Source organism: Anser brachyrhynchus (assembly GCF_964034855.1).
Source record: "Anser brachyrhynchus genome assembly, chromosome: 3".
In the NCBI taxonomy this organism is placed as follows: Eukaryota; Metazoa; Chordata; class Aves; order Anseriformes; family Anatidae; genus Anser; species Anser brachyrhynchus.
The window spans coordinates 17,292,854-17,313,949 of NC_137696.1; the positions used below are offsets into that span (position 1 = coordinate 17,292,854).

At 49.1% G+C, this 21,096-nt stretch overlaps 3 protein-coding genes across 7 annotated transcripts; 1 reads left to right on the forward strand and 2 right to left on the reverse strand.

Annotated features, from left to right (window-relative positions):
• Positions 1 to 260: 260 nt before the first annotated feature.
• On the reverse strand, positions 261 to 4,020 carry GEMIN6 (gem nuclear organelle associated protein 6). 4 transcript variants are annotated; one of them, XM_080584599.1, is made up of 3 exons: positions 3,883 to 4,020; positions 2,279 to 2,424; positions 261 to 929 (listed from the first exon to the last, which is right to left on the reverse strand). In XM_080584599.1, exons 1-3 carry the CDS (start codon positions 3,895 to 3,897, stop codon positions 554 to 556), a joined length of 537 nt encoding a protein of 178 aa, XP_080440725.1. In that variant the 5' UTR covers positions 3,898 to 4,020; the 3' UTR covers positions 261 to 553. The 4 variants fall into 4 exon arrangements, with proteins under 4 accessions (XP_080440725.1, XP_080440726.1, XP_080440728.1 ...); XM_080584600.1 differs by lacking the exon at positions 3,883 to 4,020 and adding an exon at positions 2,786 to 3,057; XM_080584602.1 differs by lacking the exon at positions 3,883 to 4,020 and adding an exon at positions 2,738 to 2,759.
• LOC308191772 (uncharacterized protein) lies at positions 3,945 to 10,549 on the forward strand (the record flags this gene model as incomplete). The annotated part of the gene is made up of 9 exons (XM_080584591.1): positions 3,945 to 4,278; positions 4,589 to 4,769; positions 4,961 to 5,137; positions 6,022 to 6,096; positions 6,195 to 6,296; positions 6,662 to 6,715; positions 8,961 to 9,005; positions 9,564 to 9,599; positions 10,236 to 10,549. 9 exons carry the CDS (start codon positions 3,945 to 3,947, stop codon positions 10,288 to 10,290), a joined length of 1,059 nt encoding a protein of 352 aa, XP_080440717.1. The 3' UTR covers positions 10,291 to 10,549.
• GALM (galactose mutarotase) lies at positions 10,086 to 18,623 on the reverse strand. 2 transcript variants are annotated; one of them, XM_080584592.1, is made up of 8 exons: positions 18,309 to 18,623; positions 17,687 to 17,841; positions 16,232 to 16,438; positions 15,431 to 15,512; positions 13,287 to 13,428; positions 13,039 to 13,213; positions 12,796 to 12,907; positions 10,086 to 10,273 (listed from the first exon to the last, which is right to left on the reverse strand). In XM_080584592.1, exons 1-7 carry the CDS (start codon positions 18,502 to 18,504, stop codon positions 12,830 to 12,832), a joined length of 1,035 nt encoding a protein of 344 aa, XP_080440718.1. In that variant the 5' UTR covers positions 18,505 to 18,623; the 3' UTR covers positions 10,086 to 10,273; positions 12,796 to 12,829. The 2 variants fall into 2 exon arrangements, with proteins under 2 accessions (XP_080440718.1, XP_080440719.1); XM_080584593.1 differs by having other exon boundaries at positions 12,796 to 12,839; positions 18,309 to 18,619.
• Positions 18,624 to 21,096: the final 2,473 nt, after the last annotated feature.

A 21,096-nucleotide genomic window follows, 5' to 3' on the forward strand; every position in this document is an offset into this window, starting at 1 on the left:
GAACGACGGTCGGCCTTAAAGCCTATTTGCCTGCTAACTTCCCCTGATAATCCTACAAACCTCATCCTATGCTATAATTAACGTGCTGAAACAGAAGAAACGCTGTAGGAAAATAAAAGCTTTCCCAGCAAATCTTGCATCTGGTGTGGGAATTCAAGTATCACGATTCCTTCTGGAAAAAATAAAGATCTGTGGCAAGCACTTCAAATAAACATGCCTACACTGCTAGAAAAGTAATGAAATTACTCTTAAAGGCAGAGGAAGTTTAAATTTCTCGTATTTCATCTTTCATAATACTGTTACAAAAAAATATAGTGGTACATCAGTTTAATACAGCATTATTATCGTTGATTTTTTAACCAAAAATAGTGCATCCGAAATGTTTTGTGCTTGTACTTTACACTGCTTGCTTTACTCCTTTCTTAACGTACAAGAATTCAGACGGAAGCCCCGACATGCAGCACTTCTGGACATAGGCGTACTGACCCCCAGAACAGTCCCTAACGGGGCAGGCAGACCCATTCCCCAAGGCCGGCACTGGAGGCAGCAGGCCTCACTGTCTCTTTTCCAGGTAGCCCTGTATCAGGCCCTGAACGCGGGACAGGATGATCTCGTTGGAGCTGCTGCACTCTTCCGGGCCGTACGGCGGGTCAACGGTCAGCACCCCTGCCACGCACAGCGTTCTTCCCGATTCTCCTTGCTCTGTCACAGGGATGTGGTTTGCTTCCAGCCAGCTCTTCAGGTCGTTCTTCCTCTTGTCAAGCTCCTCCGGGCTGTAAGCTTTGCTTTCCTCGGGTGCAAATATGCAAGAAAGCCGTGCCTTCATGTCATCGTCCGCTTCCTGCAGGACGTCGACCTCCTGCACAGCGTGGCCCAGCACAACTACAATGGACACTCTTTCGTTCTCTGGGAAGTTTGCCAGGACAACACTGCCAGGGAAAGAAGGATGCGTGATTGACTGTACCTAACTGATGAGTGAGAAACACAACCCAAGGGTCTTGGAGGTGAGCGCTCAGAAGCCTCATTGCAATCCAGGTATTTAGAAAATACCAAGTAGCCAGGACTTTTCTTGAGAAACATGCTATGTCCTTAAAATGGTGAAACCGTGGGGCTCTGGGGTAACTTCTGACCTGGAACTTGAAACTACTCTAGGTACTACCAAGCAAAACATTAGAAAAACGAACAAACACCACCACCACCAAAGTAGCAGATTGCATCAGAATCAGGGCTGGGAATGTAATTTGGGCAGTGTTCCCAATCTTGCTAAAGCGCCCCAAGTCTTCCAACATTAAAAAACGATACCATCATACACTCAACACACAGAACGCTGAATTTTTTGGTGGCAGCCAACAATGAACATCAGAAGCTTTTAATGGGTAATTATTAACATGTAATTATTGATCATCACTAAAATAGCAATATATGTATTGTTAATGAGTATCGCTGGCTTCTTAACTGAAAACTATACTTGAGTATTGCACCAAGAACACACTGCAGCAGGTTCAGGCTCATGTTGTAGCCATTTAAGACTGCTGCCTGATCTTTTCTCAAGGGCACTTACATTCCAGAAGTCCTAAAATACAGTCAGGAAAAAAACTTGTTATACTTCTAGCATCTCCTCCCCATATACCATAGAAGAGAATCAGAAACCATTTTCTTCCTTTTGTGGGAAGAAAAAGTCCAGAACTCTACGCCAGCGGTTTATTAATTTGCTGTTGTCACCATTAGTGGAATAAAAGACTGTGTGTGGGATGTGCAATGAAATATGCCATTAATTTTAGCCTTGGCCATCCCCCAAATCACTCACAGCTGCAGAAACCTTTCCTATCAAAAAGGCAAGCATCTCTATGAGAACGTCGGAGTATCAGAGCCACTACATAGCTGAAAGAACAACCATTTCATCTGAAACACATCACAGGCTGGATGTTTTAGTTTCTAGCCTCTATACTGTGCTCCTGTTGGACAAGCTTGCAAACAAAATGATAAGAAAAACCTCTTGCAGCACAGAGCCAAATATCTGCCCGTTCCCTTGTAAAGCCAGCATGAATTCAGCTATTATCCATCCCCCAAACTTACCAGTCCCTTGAATGAAATTAAATGTGGATTTAGGTCTCATCAGCTACTGTTATCTTTTTCTCTTAGGCCTTGACAATTAAACACAGAGCCTCAACATGCAGGTTTTTTTTTCCTCCAGATAAGTTTGCTTCACTCTTGGGGTCCTCTTCCTGAAAAACTCGTTCTCTCTGAGCTTTAGCGAAGCATAAGCTTTGGTACTTACTTGGCAGAAACTGGATCAACTGTTAAGACCCATCCTTCATATTCATTTTTCTCAGCTGCTGCAACTTTCACCCTTTTGTTCACGTATGTTTCCCAGTCTAGAGGACTTTTCTTTTGCCAGTCATTCATGTCACCTACACCCAGAACCTAGAAAATAGCCAGAGCAATTAGCAGAAGTAATGAATCTCCTTGCTTTGCCCTTTACATCAGAACTGAATTTGCCTCTAGGTAAGAATCTTCCACACATTTTAAGCCACTTTTTTTGTTGTTGTTGTTTTTAATGCAAACATTAAAAACACTCAGGGCAGTGCGAGCAGCAGGTGCTCTCCCACTCTATCCCCGCACCAGCCACGCTGCCGGCACGGGCAGCAGAGCCACCCCCATCCAGCGTGGGGGACACCCGTCCCACCTCACCCCCGCGAAGGGGAACGATGTGGGGAGGCCAGCGGGCTGCGGGCACCTGGTTCCCGTCCCCGGCAGGGCCCCCGGTGCCCCCCTCCTGCCTCACCGGCTGCCGCCTGCGGGTCCCCGGCCGCCGAGGGCGGGCGTGGGCTCGGCCCGGCCCCGCCGCTTCCTGCCGCCAGCCCGCCCCGGTTGGCGGCCTGGGTTTTGTAAAAGCACCCAGCTGGGGGCTGCCGAGGAGCGTCCTGTAAACGTGCTAGGGGTTCATCAGCCACACGGGAGGTGTATCTGTTAAATGGGTGACCCCAAATAACGCGTGGGGCGGCTGCAGCGAGCGTGCGAAATCCTGGCTCGGGTCCTCTCCTGTGCGTTAATGCCTTCAGGTTCATCCTGTAGGCGCCTGCGACATACAAATAACCCTTTTTGCTCCTTGCTTTTGGGCTGCCTGCAGGTTTGCTTTGCGAGCTTTTCCTGTGCAGCTGCAAAAGTGAAAACCTTTTGGTTTTTCCAGAGAGCTTCTATGTCTGAAGACTGCTACTGAAAAGCTCCCCGTGGATGAAGCAAACAAGCTTCCATCGTTCAGGGATATAAATGAAAATGTGGTGATTTTGTGACCCTAGCAGGAAAAAAAAATACCGCAGGTATAAAAGGAAATATTTGGTATTTTGCAGGCTTAAGGAGGGATTTTTATTTCTTATTATAAGGCTTCAATTCCCAGTGCTGTGGATTTATGGATGAGTTACTTTATCAGCTACTGCTTTCTCTCAGATATAGTTTATTAAGAAAGCAGGAACTTGCAAATCTGGTCGTTTTCACTGTAAGAGCAAGCATTAGTGAGAAATCTTAGCTCCTGTTTCAAGGAAAATCAGTGGAAAGAATGGCTGTAGTGTTCTCAGATATATATGCACGTGTTTCCATGCATTACACATCTCAGTCCTTCGGGATGTAAATAGCTCCCTAACTGGTGCCTTTCTGTATCAGGCTGGAGAGGATTTTGTTCAAAGTCACTTTAGAGCAAAATGCTCCAAGCATTTTCAGTTTTAAATCTTTCTGGTCTCAGTCCCCCCCCCCCCCTTTTTTTTTTTCCAATGCTGAAAGTTTAATTAATTGTTCTAAACAAAGCCTCGAAGATTTATTTTTCTCTGCCATCTGAGCCTTGTCTGACAGACACAGGTCGCTACCGCGGGCAGTTACAACTCTCACCGCAAATTCAGCCATAATCACGTCGTAAATAAGCGCTTCAGGAGGCAAAAACCGCCTTTCGGATGAGCACAGCTCCTCTCCCTCAGCCGCATCGCATCTCTGTCGGGGAAAGAGAGCTTCTCCTCAGAGCCGCCGCTACCGGAGGCGCCTTCCCCCCTCAGCCCCACAAGGACGCTGCCGGAGGCTCCGGGCGATGTCACAGCGGCTCCCCGAGCCGTCCCAGTCCCGGCTCTCCCCGTCCCCTTTTTCCCCTCAGGCGACAACCGGCGCCCGCCCCGCGCGCATGCGCGCCGCCGCCTGAGGGCGGGAGGCGGGCGGCCAAGGCAGGCGCGTGCGCGCGCGGAGCGGCGGCTGGCGGAGCCGTTAGGATGTCGCGTTACGGCCGCTATGGAGGCGGTGAGCGGCCGGGGAGCGGCGGCGAGGAGGGGAGGGAAGCGTGAGGAAGCGGGGGGTGATGGCTGAGGGGAGGGGAGCGGAGCGGAGCGGAGCCGGGGCGGGAGGTGAAGGAAAGGAGGGAGGGGAAGCCGAGGCGGCCGTTAGGCGCCGTTGCCGCCGCCGCCGCCATTTTGCGTCAGCGGCGGCGGGGGGCAGGGGTGCGGCCGCGCTGCCCGCGCGGGAGGCGGGAGGGGGCCGCGCTCACAAGATGGCGGCGGCCGCCCCGAGCCCTCAGGGCTCCGGCGCTAACCCCCGGCTTCCTCCCCCTCAGAGACCAAGGTGTACGTGGGGAACCTGGGCACCGGCGCCGGCAAAGGCGAGCTGGAGAGAGCCTTCAGCTACTACGGGCCGCTGAGAACCGTGTGGATCGCCAGGAACCCGCCGGGGTTCGCCTTCGTGGAGTTCGAAGACCCGAGGGATGCTGAGGACGCCGTTCGTGGGCTCGATGGGAAGTACGTGAGCGCTGCTGATGTTGGCGGGAGCTGGTGCCATTTTTAAGTCCGGAGAGAGAATCGTGATTTTCTCTCCGTTTCTTCTTTATGTAGTTCTGGGGGTTTTCTCTTTTTTTTGTTTGTTTTGTTTTTTAAGTAGTTCTGCCATAAACATTAGCAGTTAACTTAGAGCCATCGCTGTCTTATTTCAGGGTGATCTGTGGCTCCAGAGTGAGAGTGGAAGTGTCGACGGGGATGCCCCGTCGCTCCCGTTACGACAGGCCTCCTGCCCGGCGCCCCTTTGACCCTAATGACAGATGCTATGAGTGTGGTGAGAAAGGCCACTATGCTTATGATTGCCATCGCTATAGTCGCCGAAGGAGGAGCAGGTACGTGTGGGAGCACAGCGGCTGGGTTGCTTCGCCAGTTCACTTTTGTGTAGCTCTTGCTAGCAAAGAACAGAATGTTACGCCAGTTTTCTTTAAAATTTAACTCTAGAGTAAATGTATAGGTGTATATTACAATTTGTTGCTATTTCTATCAAATGTTACTATCTTAATAATCAACCTGGTCAAAACCTTTCAGGTTTCTTCGTTTGAGTCAGTCGCCTTGATTCAGAATGTCACGAGCCTTAAGATTTCATGCTGAGGCGCCTTGCAAATCCGACACTTAAGATCCTCCTAGACCTTGAGGTGATCAGCATAAGAGGCCAGATCCCCTCGAGCCATCTACACGTAGCTTCACCTTATTCTTTAAGGGCAGAAAATTTGAGACGGTGACCGCCGTAACAGTAAATTTGGCTTTCAGTTGGGGCCCCCCCTCCGGTTTAGAAAGAGGAACACCAGATTGACCACATTCCCAGCTAGAAAAATCTTCTTGCGTCAATCAAGCCTCACCCTGGCTCATTGGGCTGTCAGTTTGATCGTCGTTAGATTGAAGAGAACACCTAGATGCAGCGATCGGCTATAGATACTTCTAGATCGTCTAGATCTGCTAGACCTTGGGCCAAAGAGGGTCGACCTGCAAACTTGCAAGGTTTATTTTAAATACGCATTACAGTGTTTTTTTATTCTAATGTAATTCTGCAATGTAATTCAGCTTTTAACATTTTTCTAGGTAGTAAAATTGCTCAAGGCAAGTAGGCCCAGAGATTTTTTCCAACTCACAGATGCTAGTTCTTTAGTTTTCTGAAAGTTTTGACTTCAGCAGGTACTCACATGTAGTGTTGGCTGAAGCTGTTTTCTGATACGTGTTTTCTCCAACCTAAACCCAGGTCCCGGTCTAGATCCCGTTCCAGGTCCCGAGGAAGGAGGTATTCTCGGTCACGCAGTCGAAGTCGTGGTAGGAGGTATGCTTATGTTTGCGTCTTATTCTTCTTTCTTTCTTTTGCTTACAAAGAGCTGTGTTTGCACAAGTCAACCGTAACCTTGTTTGATTTCTCTGCAGGTCCAGGTCTGCTTCCTATCGTAGGTCCCGGTCCGTTTCTCCTCGTAGGTCTAGATCTGTGTCTCCCCGACGGTCCCGATCGGGTTCCTTGAAGAGATCGAGGTAATTAGTAGTAATTTCGTGTAAGCTGTTGTTTTTGATTGCATTGCTGCATTTCTTTTTAATTAAGGCATTCAGAAAGGTATCGGATAGCAGACTTCTAAAGGTGTTGATTGCTAGAAATTCAGACAGAGAATACTTTAAAACTTTTTGATAATTTTACTCAAAGTTATAGTAATCCAGTTTGTCTTGTAGGCCTTCAAGAACTGCATATCCCAAGATGAATTTTGATGCTTAGAATGTTTAAAGATATTTTAGGTTTTATATTCAACGTGTAGACGTGATTTTACCTAGTGCTGTAACAGTCGTTGCTTCTAGTTGAGTTGACTCCTTTGATTTTTTTTATTTTATTTTTTTTTCCATTTCAGGTCAAGATCAAGATCCAGGTCTAGATCCAGATCTGTTACATGGCCCCGAAGCAGGTAAGATCTCTGCAGTAACTGAGGACATGTAGTAAAGTTGCTTAAATTTGTTGAGGCTTTCTGGCAGCTGTAAAAATGCTCAGAGAAAGACAGACATATTCTGAATATTCAACTCAGGGGTCTGAGGTTTTAAAGACCAGTGCAGAAGACTGTACTTTCTTTGTTGTTTTTGTTTGGTTGTTTTGTTTTTACATATTGCTAATATCTAGGTTTTTATGGTCATCGCAGGTACCGTTTTGATTGGTTTGTATTATTAGTTAGCTAACGTACCAAACATCTAGAATTAATCTGAAAAGTATTTTGCTTTATATAGCTCATATGAGATTATGGATTCTTTGAATTACTTGTCAGAAATTAGGATGTCCTTTTCTTAGTATTAAAGTATTAATGCTTGTAACCAGGCAAGTCCTGAAGGACTTTCTAGTGCTGTGTGTTAGAGCTGTTTTTAGCTGTCTTGAGTACTGTTTTAGTACTGAGTCTGTATTCACAAAGTGTCATGTTGCAGTAGCTGAATTAAATTTGGGATAAACACCATGCCAAATTATTTTGTACTGTCAAACGTACCATTAGAATGATGATCAGATTTGAGAGAAATACAGGATGCCATTCATTCTCTTCAGTATTGTGGTCTAATGATTCCACAGTAAGTGACTGTAGCGTGTGTTTCCTGAGAGCTTGTCAAGAAAAATGTGGCTGACATGGGTTGATTGGCTTCAGGGAGCTGTTGTAGGAGAATTAAGAGGGGATTGAAGTTCTACTCTGAAGGAGATGGTGCTGCTCTTTCCCCAGCCCATTCCTGGGCCTGCTGTTCTGCTTTAATGATTGCACTTTGAAATGAGTAACATAGCAGTCAGTGGTGAAGGAACACGTGCACACACAAAAAGGAAGCTTCAGCTGAAGAGAGTAAGTGGAAAAGCCTACAGCTGAAGATCAGAACTTCGCTGCTGAAAGTTGGTGGTGGTGGAAGGCTTTTCTGAGGGGTGGGGCAGCAAGCCAGGAATTCTTATGGAGCAGAGAGGTGAAGACCAGAAGATGTCTTAGCTAAGAGCAGAAACTCAAAAAAACATTTTGGAAGCTAGTGAAGAGAGAAGCGCAATTTGCCAAGGCAACAGAGCCATCCTTTTTATTGATCAGGTGCACTTTCTCTACCCGTTGCTAAAATGTGTTGAATCTTAATACCAGTTGTTCCAACGTGACTTAACCATGGCTTATTGTCGTTCAGTGCCAGTGATGAGCAGAAAACAGCCAAGGTCAACAGGCTCTCAAAAAGAAAAATTTCTTGATTTTGTTAGCATTATTTTCTTTTTTCTTTGTACCAGGATGGATTTCTGCAGCGTAAAGGGTGCTATTAGTGTAATTTCCAAACTCTATTGTGACACATTTTATTGTAAGTACAGATGAAGTGACTGAGGCAGAAGAAATTATAGAAATAAAAGTACAAAGAAGTGGCAAAATATTGGTGTTTAATTTGTAATGAAGTCACTGTTTAAATTTCCACATCAGGCAGTTGAGAGACTGTCTCTACAGAAGAATCAAAGGAATGCAGAGCGTCCAGAGGCAGGCTCTCAATTCATAAGGAAGACAGGCTGAATAAGTATTACATGAAATTTGCTGGGCTGACAGCATCAAAGCGTGCATCTGAAAGTAGTCACGGAAAGTAGAACGCTTCCTTTGGGAACCTCCAAATTTCAGTTCTTCTTTGTAAGTGATATTAGTGTTCTCCTGGTGCACCAATCTTACCTCAAAAAGACTTGACGTTTTTGGCAGTCTTTTCACAATACTTAAATTCATCAGGTTTTATATGCATTTGCTAAAAATATTCTTTTAAAAAGATGAAGTGTTCTGAAGAGAAGATGTTTGTAGGATGATGCTGCCTGCAGCCAGTTTCAACTACAGTGGTGGATGTCGCTGAAGCCTAATAAAACTTGCCAGTTAGAAGCACGGCTTTGTGAAGAAGCTGGTTGCAACTTGGGTAGTTTGTGCATTCCTGCCACCTTCATCAGCGTGCACAGGTCGTCAGCCTGTGACCAAAGCTCAGAGCAGTATGCACAGTATGTGCAGTAAGCACAGCATCCGTTTAAAAACTTTCTTCTGAAACTTAGCAGGAAAAGTCCTGCAAACGTGCAGCATTTTGTCTGCATTCAGTGTTACGGTTCTTACACATTTGGTGCGACTCTTACTGTCTTAATGTGGGAACATGCGTGCCTGTGGCTTTCTTGCTGAGCTGTGTTTTCTCTTCTTGTAGGTCTAGGTCTCATGGCAGATCTAAATCCGGCTCGCCAGCTAAGAGGTGAGCATACAGAGATGAAGCCTGCAGCGGTATCTAGAATTTAGTGTTGTTTTTTCACGGGTAACAAAGCCCAGTCCTTGAGAAAAAAATCCCCCAAACACAGGTGTCTATTTCAGATAGGACTGATTATAAAATTTCCTCTGCGGGTATTTGGAATGTATTCCTTAGCCATCTCTTTGTTTTTAGTAACAGGACTGTTTGTTTAGTGCTCAGTTCTGTTAAATCAGAAAAAGGGCTTCATTCTTTATAAATGCTGTTGAAAAACACTTGGAGGAATCTATGGCAATGTTTTCTCAAAGCCTCACCTCAGTTATACACTTCGCTTTTATACACTTGCTTTCTTTACTGAAAGTGATTGCATGCAATCAGTCTCCACACAAAATTAATTAAGAATCTCTGCCAGAGTAAAAGCTGATTGGAAAGCTTTGCCATCTTCAAGAGCTTCTGGTTAGCTTCCCACAATAATTCCATTGCTGTGCTGTTGTGTTGTTTGTTTGTTTTTACTGTAAAGCATCCATTTTAACTTTATGCTGCATTTATTATGTTCTGTTTTGACAGTCGGTCAAAGTCCCGATCACCATCTCCAAAGAGAAGGTATGTTGGTCTCCCTGCTAGTCACACAGACTCTGTAGAGCTGACATTTTAATACCTGCAGCGATCTCTGCTGAGGAGTTTGACAGCTGCTCTTAGGAAAATACTGGGAAGGTATTTTGCTGAAAAGATGTCATTGCCAGAAATAATGTGACTGTGATTTTATGTGTGGTATTATGTATGTGCTAAGTAATTCCTCAGTGTTCAGGTTAGATGTCTCGCCTTTGGCTGTTCCTCTCTTATTTTTAGTTCACTAGTTTTAGTGCACAGAGACTCTGCCGGTGAGTTTAAAGCACAGAATAAACGCGGGAATCAGCTTTGAGTCTCGTTAAATCTGCAGTGAGACTAGGGAAGATAGTGGAGTAACCTGGCATGACAGTCAGTCTGGAAGATTGAGCCTGTTGATTTTACTGGTTTTACTCAGATTATGCAAAAAATGTGAAAGTAATGAATGTATTATCTCTAACGTTAAATAATTAGTCCATTCAATTTGTCAATAGTGATTGTTTTATTTATTTAAAAAAACAGTGCTCGAAGGGTGCTGGAGTAGTCTGGGTAACCTCCTGTTGTTTCCTTTTCCTGTGTTTGTGGATCCCAAATCACTACTCAAATGTTAACTGTGGATTCTTTCCCTTTCAGTCGTTCACCATCAGGAAGCCCTCAAAGAAGTGCAAGTCCTGAAAGAATGGATTAAAGTTATGAATTTAACCTCGTAGGAAGAAAGTTATTTTGCTTACATTATTATAAGGGATTTTGTGGTGTCTTTGTAAATGTAAGAATGTAGATAGAAGAGTATATCAACTAAAATCTGGCATGATCTGGGTCTTCTGAGTTAGTCGCACCGATAGACTAGCGCAGGTCTCTTTTTATTGTATGAATTAACTTCCTGTGATATGAAAATGTGGGACTTTTTTATTGGCACATTGAAATAAAATGTGTATTTTTAACTAAAACTTCTCTGTAGTAACCCTGCTGCTTCTGTTAACGTTTGGGCAATTTTAGCTGTGTGCCATGTAACACGGGTGGAACGTGTCCAAGTGGGAATGACTAATAGCAGTGTCTTCTCAGCCACGTTTCACGTTTGTTGTCGAATGGTCTTTGGTGAAAGGATCAGTTTCTGCTTTCTTTTAAAATGGAATTTAAAGTCTGTCTCCCCTGTCTGCAGATGGTTAAAAATTTGCATATGCCTTTTTTATTCCTTTACGATCTTTAATGGGCATTCGTTTCTCTCCCTGACCTAATTATTCTGCTATGCTTACTCTGGTGCTTGACTAGTTGTAATACCAGATGCCCAAAAATTTAACAATGAGCTTTTGTTCAAAACACATACTTTAAGTGAATAACATCTGCAGAAACATCTAAACGTTAATAACTTGATAATTGCTACTTTGACTTGTTGCACTTTTAGTTCTGTAGACTTTTAGCGTAATGAAAACTTCATAGAGCGTCTCGAGGCACATTTCCCTTTCTTGAGGGGCGACGTTAGGTCGTCTGACCTACTTTCGGAAGGAACTTGGGAGCATGTGTTTGAGAGACAAAAGAAAGTGCCGTGAGGCTTTCTACTGTTGGCTCAGGCTTTCCTCCTTCAAGCGAAAGATCCTCACAGCTGACCTCAGGAGTGCTAGCCTGCTGCACAGAAATTGGTATGATTTTAGAGCAGCTCAGATCCCGGAGAAAAATTTGTTGAATTAAGCTAATTTCTTACAGCAAATACACACCTGCAGGATTAAGGATTTGTATATAGGTATGTCGCTCTGTGTTTGTCCTCATGCTGTAGTCAAGAATTGAATGGTAAGGCACTTTGTTGACACAGATCACAGCAAAAGGCTGGAAACAACGTTAGACTATGAGCAAACAAACTGTTGGTGGAGGGGGGGAAAAAAGCTAAAATATTTTTTACTGTGATGGGAGATCTGCCAGAAACAAATGGTGGCTTTGGCGGAAAAGGAAAAAGTGAAGAACTAAAAAAAAAAATCTGTCTAAAGCACTGAAATGGAAAGTGAGGCCTCTCTGGGCTTTTAATGAAATCTGTAATGCTGCTTTCAATGTGTAAACCATAACAGAGCATCTTAAATGCAAGGAAACGCCAAAATGAACCTCGGTCACACCTTTGGTAACCCATGTTTTCCAAAAGAAAAACCCTGTTTCCTGTGAATAATGACTTTATGGAGCTTCTTCGGTGTATGAGTAAATAGTGCAGGTGCTGACCCTTCCCTCACGTCGCAGCACTCTGCCCTTCACGCCTCGTCCTGGTGTTGTGGTGCTTGGTGTCCGCGTGGACACCGCTGTGGTGCTTAGCGGTGGGACCTAGCGTTTCGTTTGCCGGGTGCAAGGACTGAAATTCTGGCAACATCCCTAAAATTCCGCCAGGGGAGTGGCGGGGCGACGCACGCGTTGCCCTGGAACGATTTAGCAGAAATACCCGAAGCCTGTGACTTGTGTTTGGGATGCTTTTTGGTTGTGTATTGCCAGCCCGGTTTATGGAGTACCTGGTGAGAAGCACACGTACGCTGCTGCTCTGGAATTTGATCAGCTTTTTTTCTCTTCTGTATTCATAAGGCAAACCTACTCCGCAATAAACCTGCAGACTGACACGACAGCTGTGCTGGTACCTGTTTTTTACCTCCTGCAGCTGCGCATTCAGACCTGTGGATGGAGGTACCTGCTTCGCTGCCGCAGCCAAGGGTGCTGCAGGCGATGCTCCTGAGCAGCTGCTGCTGCTGGCTTCAAAACGAGCCAGCGGTGAGCTGGGATAATCCCAGTGCCCTGTCCTCCACAGAGCTCTTGTGTTTAACAGTGGTGCTTGTGCCGTCGTGATGCTGCCGTCAGAGCTGACAGCAGGGCGCGCAGATTAGCTGACCCTGCAGAGCCAAGAAAGCAGCAGCACGTGCAGCTTCTGGCCCTTCGGTGGGAGTAGCTGGTGCTTGTATGAGCTTCCTCGGTCTCCACGTGAGTATTCCCCTTCTGTAGGTTGAGATCTGGTGGGCTGTGCTCCTAAACGCTGCGTTTTCGGTGCGTTTTTACTGCAGAACGGAGCTTGTTCCACAGGGTGAGGCTTTGTGGAGGCTGCACAGCAGCAGAGTTAAAGCGAGCGGAGTCCAGAGAGGAGGAAACCAGCTCCCAAGCGGGTCCCATCGCCCAGGGCAGCTCCAAATGTCTGGCACCCGAACGGATTTTTGGGGAACCTGGAGATGCTTACCGCTTCCTGCGACAGGAGCCAGTCTCCCCTGTCCTCAGGCGGTGCTGAAACAGAACCAGGTGGTGTGGTCGTACTCCTCCCCGGGCAGCAGCAGGGTGCTGGGGAAGTGGGGCTGCGGAGAGGCAGCGCGAGCCGGTGAGCGCAGTGGCACCAGAGAGGGCTGGGGGGACACGGCCACGTCCCCGCAGCCTTCCCGGAGCAGAGGGAACAGATCCCAAAAGCCCCAGGCCCCGAGCTGCTTACCCGGTTGACGGCATCAGGCCAGTGCTGGGTTTCCAGACAGAAAGCCGAGTGTTTGGGGTACGTAGCGGCACCTTTGCCCTTCAGGGACCCGTCCAGGTTGTTCCCGGTGTAAAACTGGAGGCCGGGCTGCGTGCTGTGAACCTCCATGGTCCTGCCCGTGGGCGGGTGGCGAGCCCTGCGGAGACGATGCCGGGGGCTGGCGTGGGCACCGGTGGCCCTGGGGAGATCCCCAGGGGTCCCGGCCCTACCTGGCCACCAGGCGCCGAGCCCGTCCCGGCAGCAGGCAGAAGTTGTGGTCGAAGCCGTCCAGGTGGAACTTCCTCAGGTGCTTCCCCAGCTCCACGGGCTGCCGGAGATCGAAGCCGGTGCCCTGCACAGCAGCCACCTCCCCTGGGCGAGGAGAGCAGCAGCGTCAGCGCTCGCACCCAGTCCCCCCTCCCCAAAAATAAAACCCATGAGGTGAGCTGAGGGGCACCACCTGGGCTTGAACCTCGGCTCGGGGCAGTGGGGGCTGCAGCCGGCCCTCCCTGCTTTTCCACACCTACACAGATGGGTTTCCAAGGGCCGCTGTGGGGACAGCGGTGTGGGCGTCCCCGCGCCCTGCTCCCAGCAGCTCTGCGCTGGTTCCTCTCTGCAAGCCCTGAGAAGCATCCACCTGACAAACAGCACATTGCTGTGGCTTCTGATCCTATCTAAAAGGAGCACTTTTACAGCTGTGGGGCGGAAAAAAACCTTGAGAAAAAAAAAAAAAGGCATGTCGATTTAGGCACGTACGTAAAATACGGCAGCTGTTGCGTGCAAGGGCTCCGCGTTTAATAGCTGCACAAACCCTGTCTTCACCCCTGGGGCTAAAACCGTGCACAGTTTTATTGGCCTCAAAGGCTACGTTTACACAGAGCTTCAAACGGGTGCTGTAAGAAGCCGGGGAGCGAGCTGGCTGTGCTTGAGCTGCGAAAGAGAAACGTGATTGCTGCCCCTCCAGAACAACTCCTGCTGAAGCGCAGACCCGGCGCCCGCCTTGGCAGCGCCCTGGTGGAAACAGCTCCGTGGGGGAAGCAGCGGGGGGAGCAGGGCAGTGGCTTTGCTGTGGCGTCGGGCTCATCCCCGCTCGAGCCCTGGCATTACAAACCAGGCGGAGCAAACGCCGCCAGGCCTCAGAGCCCTGCTCCTCCAGGTGCAAGCTGCTGCAGGCACACGCGGTGGTTTTGTGAGCCCAGGCGTGACTCTAGTTTTAGCAGACACCTGAGCTAAAAAGCTTTCATTTGCTTTTTTTTTTTTTTTTTTAAGCTTCTCTACCTCTCCTTCCTTTTTCTTTAAGAGTAAGGACAAAATTACACTTCGTGTTCTTAAAAGCAGCTCCCTGCAGCACAAAACCTGGTGCGAGATCTGTTTTGCAGAGTTGGCTCCTGCTGCAGCTCCCGTGCAGTCGCCTGCGCAGCACAAGGGGGTGCTGGAGCGGGCACAGGGAACACGTGCTCTGCCTCAGCTTGCTCAGATTGCTTGGCTTGGAGGCAGGATCATTATGGGGTGACACACAGTAGAAATGGTGCGGGAAAAAAAAATAGAAAGCCCTCTTTTGTCCTTTTTAGCCCCAAATCAAGACCGAGTGCAAAAGGCTGCCAGTCTGCTTCTCTGCTCTGAGTCCAGAGAGAGCAGCAACGCCACCTTTGTTGGAGTAACCCGCTTAGTATGCAAAACGTGCTGCCTTCCTTAATGGCCTTTCCTCTTTTTGGACATTAAAGACAGGAAAGAAAAGCGATGGTTTTGTGCGCTCGGGCTCCTAGCCAGCAGTGTCAGCTCCCCTGTCCTTGTTTGGGGACTGACGGCTCGGCTCCTGCAGCAGGGATGATGCTGGGATCCTGGGCACCAAGGGCTCTCCTGCTTTTGGGCATAGGCTGATCTTATTGAAATAAGATTTGGGGAAGTTAGCTGGTGATATCATACAGAAAATCCCAGTAGAGAAGTGTCAGAAAGCCAGACGCTGCTGGAGGAAACAAAACAGGCAAACCCTGGGCAAATCCCAGCTCTTTAAGAGCTCAGTGCCCCTCTCTGGTGGCCCCAGGGTGGCCAAACCAGCCTTGAGGAACATCCTTTGGCCCTGTGCAGGAGGGAGCTTGTCTCCTGGGCTTCTCGACCTTGCAGCCTGGCTTCCAGCCCATCTCCTGTTGCTCCTGCCGGCTCCGCTGGGCAGACATCAGTCCACCCTCAGCATGTCTGGGGCTGTTGGTGGTAGCCCCTGCTCCCAGCACCTGCCTCTGCCCACCCTGCTCAGCTCCTGTGGGGCTGTGCTATGCCGGGGTCCCCCGGGTCCTGCTTTGTCCCCTCTTTGTGGGGCAGTGCTACTCCCCACAGACCCCCATCTGCGAAGCCGTCCCCACCAGGTGCCACCCACCGGTTGGGATCTTGGTGTCGTCCACAGGCAGGTAGGAATCTGCTGCAATGGAAATCTCGTGGTCGTAGATGTCGGGTGAGCCCTGCAGGAGGAAGGGAAACGCTGGGGCCTGCAGTGGCCCTTCGGGCACCCGTGTGTGGTGGTGCTACAGCTGACCTGGGAGTGCCTGGGGGACCTCCTGGGCATCCTCCCACCTTGTCCCCATCAGAAGGCAAAGGGCAGAAGTGGCAAAAACCTGCACGGCACCTCCGTCATGAGACTATCGTCCTGAGCGTGCACCTTGCCAAGCACCAGCATGCTGCCAACGGGCTAGCCGAAACGTGCTAGGCGCTGAGCACATAGCAGCAGGCAAAAAGGGGAAGGAAGCAAGCACAGGGTGAAGCGAAGCTCATCCTCCTGGCTCATCTCCTGTGCTCTTCTTCCTCCCTGGCAGCCTCAGGGATGCTGGCAAGTGACCTGCTGGGCAGGAAGGGGAGCAGGATCAAAGCTGAGCCTGCACGTCACCGTCTAATCTGAGCAGCAGTTTCATGCCCAAAGGTCTCCCGTTCCTCTGGAAACATGCCTGAGCCGCGTGCCACAGGAGTTGATATTGCTGTACTACTGGGAGGACAGGCTGAGGGTAAACTAACAACTGCACAGACATTTTTAGGGCAATGGCACGAGCAGACCTGCATGGAGGGGCAGCTTGTGCAGAGGCACAACCTCCATCGCTTTGTCCCCAGAAGCCACATCTGGGATGCTTGGACTTCTTTACCTTTTTTCATGGTGTCCCTCCATGGGGTTAGGGCTCCCCATGCCTACCTGCCCTGCCAGGTTGAAGTACGCGTGGTTTGTCAGGTTGACGGGTGTCGTCTTGCTGCTCTGAGCTCGATAGTTGATGGCCAGCTCGCTGCCATTGAGCGTGTAGGTGACCCAGACCTTCAGCTCCCCGGGGTAGCCTTCCTCGCCGTCGGGGCTGAGCCGAAAGAAGCAAACACCGTTTGGGACGACCTGGGGGCTCCAGAGAACCTGCAAGGACCGTGCGTTAGTGGGGCAGCAATAGGGGATGCTGTGCCCTTCTCTCCTTGCCCTGCTCTGGGCCGAACATGGGGATGAAAGGCACACATCCACTGAAACAAAGGTTTTTGCCAGTCATATTTCCTGCTTTTTATCCGAGGGAAAAAAAAAGTAAGAAAGAAAGATGACATTTTCTTTCCTATGAAGTACTGAAAACCAACATGCCCTTGTTGAAAAAGAAAGAGGGAAGTGGTAGCAAACACAAATACCAGCCTGCTGGCTCTGGCTGACCGACGGAATGGGTTTTTCCACAAGAAGCTGAAGAAGGGAAGCAGTTTGCTATGGTCGGGGTCTGTCCTGGGCCTCTGTTACTCCATGCTTCGGAGAGGCCTGGCTGTGATGGATTTTTGTCCTGCAGCTGGACCTATTCCCCTTCTTGTGGAGGGGACTTGTCAAAAAGCAACATTTTCACCCAGTGTGGGAACTGAGGATGCCAAATAACCATGCTGCAGAGTGGGTCCTGCTACGTGCTCCTGCACCGCGTGCAGATCAGCTGCAGCTCCCACTGCCGTGGGACTCTGGTTTGGTATTTAAGTTTCTACTTAAATCAGTGAAACAAAATCTATTAAAGGCCAGCAAGCACACAGATATTGATATTTTTAAAGCTAGGAGAATTACTTTTCTGAAGTCTCACAGTTTTCCAGCAACGTGGTCAGGTGTCGCCACCACACAAGCGCAGCTGTAAGCTGCTGTGTCGTCAGAGCACACGCTGAGTGCAGCACCCAGGCCTGCAAGATCAGGAAAAACTCAGGAGATGGCTGAGACAGCCACAGCCAAAAGCCAGTGCATCTTGTTTGCCTGGCCGAAGGAAGTCTAGCAAATGTACAAGTGCGCCCCATGAGCGTTTGATCCCTGTCTCTGTGACAGGAGATTATTTTAATCATGCGGTGCTGCTTAGCAGTGAGCTTTATTCCAGACCCTCTGACTTTTGCCCCTTCAGCCTGGATGTTCCCTCACAAAAAACCAAACAAACAAAAAACACCATTAACCCAGGAAAGCAGCTGCACTAGCACATTTGCACAAGTTCCTCTGAGGAAATGACGGATCACCTCCTGCACTCGCAGCACTTTTTGGGAGCGGACCCAACTCAATAACCACCAGAAAACCCTGCAGGGCGGGGAGTGAAGACATCACAGCCCCTTGCCACCACCCTGGAGGCTGCGTGCAGGAGGCCACGAGCCCCACCAGCCCGACGTTCACCTTGTCGAAGCCCCTGGCTCCTCCGTGCAGCGAGTTGGGCCCATTGTTGAGGAAGAGCTGGTACTCCTTGCCGTCCACGACGAACCTCCCCTTGGCAATCCTGTTGGCCACGCGCCCCACCACGGCTCCGAAGAAGGGGTGTTTGCTCATGTAACCTGGGCGGAAAAAGCAGGGTGCTGTGATGTGGAAAGGCCAGGGCAGGATGAGTGATCTCCAGGTGTGTTTGTGGGCTCGGAGATGTCCCTCTCGGCTTCCTCTCAGCCCTAAGCAGGTGACTGCAGCCCTGGTGTCTCAGGATGGTCAGTCAGGTGGATGGCTGGGTTTGGTGATACTGAAGGTCTTTTCCAAACTAGATAATTCTGTGATTCTCTAATCTTCGACTGAAACAGCTTGGAGGGGGCTTGTGTTGTTCACAGATTTGCAGAGAGGCCCAAGGAGCCAGGCCTGTCAGAGGGGCACGCTGCGACCTGGGGCCACCGGTGTCCCTGCATCCACCGCTGAGCCCCAGACTTGTGCTACTTCAGCCCATGATTTGGGGGTACCCTTAGAAGGAGTAGGAACAAAATCTCTGATTTCTTTTTTTTTTTTTTTTTTTCTTTGAAGGAAACGGATTCAGACCCACCTTCCAGCGTGTCAAAGCCCAGGACAATGTCTGCAAACCGCCCGTCCCTGCCTCTGGTCTCCAGCGCGGCGATTATGCACCCCAGGGACAGGATCTCCACTCTGACGCTGTCTGACTGCAGCACAAACTTCTCCACCTCCCCTCCTCCTTCCTCCGGGGGCATGCGCCCAAAAACCTCCCTCTTCACCTCCGCCATCGCTCCCCAGATCCCAGCCCCGTGCTGCCGCCAGGAAGGAAGCCAGGGAGGAAGCGAGGGTGGCCGGGAGCGGAGCAAAGAGGGTTTTGGAGAGCAGAGTCCTAAAAATCACATGATTGCCTCCAGCGTGGCGGAGCTGGGAGGAGTCGTGCTGTGCACCGGCTGCCTGGCGGGCTTGGATGTGTGCTGAGAGGAAAAAGGGGTTTTTGTGGGCGCACGGCCCTGACCTGGGCCCCATTACACACCGTCCCTCACAGTACCACCTCCTCGTTTTCCCTCAGCCTGCAGGAGAAGCCCAGGAATACTTGTGTAATCGGTGTATGTTTTTTTTCTGAGGAGCCAGTTTCAGATTTTTTTTCTGAAGAATGCACAGCTCGTCAGACTCTGAATATTCGTTTCCAGCACAGTGCTTGCCTCCAGGCAAGACATTGCCCGGCTCCCAACCCGCTCCAGAAACAAGGCCTCCTGCAGGGGCTGGAGGTGGGGGGGGTTGTGCAACCTGCACTTTGTCAGCGCTGCCTTAGTGTCCCCAGCAAAAACACGGGGCTGCTGTGTTCAGGTGCTTCCTCCGGCACCCTCACGGCCGTGACATCTAAGGCCTTGCAGGTGCAAAAGCGATACCACAGGGAAATCTGTTCACGGGCCCTGCGTCAGATTTTTCAAGCTGGCGGATAAACCAGAAGAGAAACCAGCCTGTGCAGGGATGTATCTTGTACAAAACATTAACGGTGGTGGAGCAATGTCACCTTCAGGGTTTGAGCAGGGCACTTCCAGGAGCCTGGCTTTGTTACCTGTGGGGTTGCTCGTGGGTGACCTGTGCCTGTGTCCTGTTTGCCTCTGGTGGATGGGGGTGCAGGCAGCTACACTGGATCTGCTTTTTTGTCACTCCTATTTTATAGAAAGATTGTTTCATTGCTACACTGAGTTTGGCTTATAGTTAGGGTCAAGTGCAAACTCCTTTCATTTTTCTCTTCTTTCTCCCAGGAGGAAAAATGCCGCACCAGGCCTGAACATGTCCCAGGTTAGCAGCAGGGCACTTCCACAGCTGGTGAGTGCTCAAAAAAGATTGCTCCACACCTCCAAGGCTTCGGGTTTACCTCCCTCTTGCCAGAGCAGCCGCGAAGTTGTAATGGGGAAAAATGCTGACAAAAGAAGTCTGCTAAAACACTGACAGAAAATGTGTGTTATGGGGTCCTATGGGCTTTACCTGCCATGCTCTTTACCTGCCATGACCTGCCATGGCTTTACAGGCCATGATCATGACAATTACACTTCTGCCCTCACGCTCTTGCCTGAAGACCCAAACGTTGGTGAGGACCGAGGATTTGGTGGTGGAGTCCCCATCCCTGGAGAGGTGATGGGTGGATTTAAGAGACGTGTGGATGCAGCACTAAGGGGCATGGTTTAGTGATGGGGCTCGGTAGGTCAGGTCGATGGTTGGACTCGGTGAACTCGAAGGTCTCTTCCAACCTAGATCATTCTGTAATTCCATGTTTTATCAGCTCCATCACAGCAAGCAGCCCTGCAGGTGTAGCAGAAGCATGGCATGAGGGCAGGTTATGTACATGTTCCAGCTGTTCTAACCCAGAAAAGAGATTTCAGGAGCAAAGGAGAACTGGGAATTCAGCCTGCCACCGAGCAGGCCTGCCTTTCCCCCACCAAAAAGATAGCAAAAAGGCACACCATGAAAAAGTACTTTTTCTTTTCTTTTTTTTTTTTTTTTTTGAGAGGGAGCCATTTACTGCACTGTTGAGTACTCTCAGAAAATAAACTCGTTATGAGAAAAATTACAGAGGAGAATTTATTTCCCTGGGATCAGCAGCTCGGAAGCTCCAGATGCCTGCAGGGCAGCTACAGTTTTGCAAGGCAGAAATGAGGCATCATTTTACATGATTGTGCTGTTTTCTTACGGATCCTTTATTTTCATGCTTTTTTTTTTCAGATGTTGGGATATTTAATCCAAAATAGTGACTTTGCTTAAAAGGCTACAGTCAACCAAAAAAAAAAAAAAAAAGGTGTTTGCAAACTCAACTCACAAGCTCCATCCTTAGCAGTTGGAAAACGAAGTTTGGTAAAGGATTTAAGATTTCTGACCCGAACTTTTGCGCTGGTTTTGTATCACAGAGCCATAGATCATGGCTAGATTTGAAACAACAAATAAACTATCCTCTACATGGCTTTCCCAAGCAACAAGAGAGGTGGAGATCTCCTGGAGCTCTCGTTTTGCAGACACCTTTTCTCAAGGAGAAGGCAGCGCAGCTCTAGGGACCTGAAAGAGAGAACAGAGAAAGCGTGGCCAAACCACCCCAAGCCAACCATGCGAGGACTGGTGATGCCATTACTGACAACACGCAGCCACGTGCTTGTCCAGATCGGCCTGTGCACAGCAAACCCATCCCTGGGACACAGCTGTCCATCCATTGCACGTTCCCTTGTCCCCCACCGGAAAGCTCTTTGGGGGTTGTGGCTGTTTCTTACCCACTGTCGTGCAGTACCTGCTGCCACAAGATCTTTTTGAGGTCGGTCCTGAGATGCTTCTGTAATTGCATTGTCACGCTTCCTTCCTTATTTTTGTCTTTAATTTAAACCCGG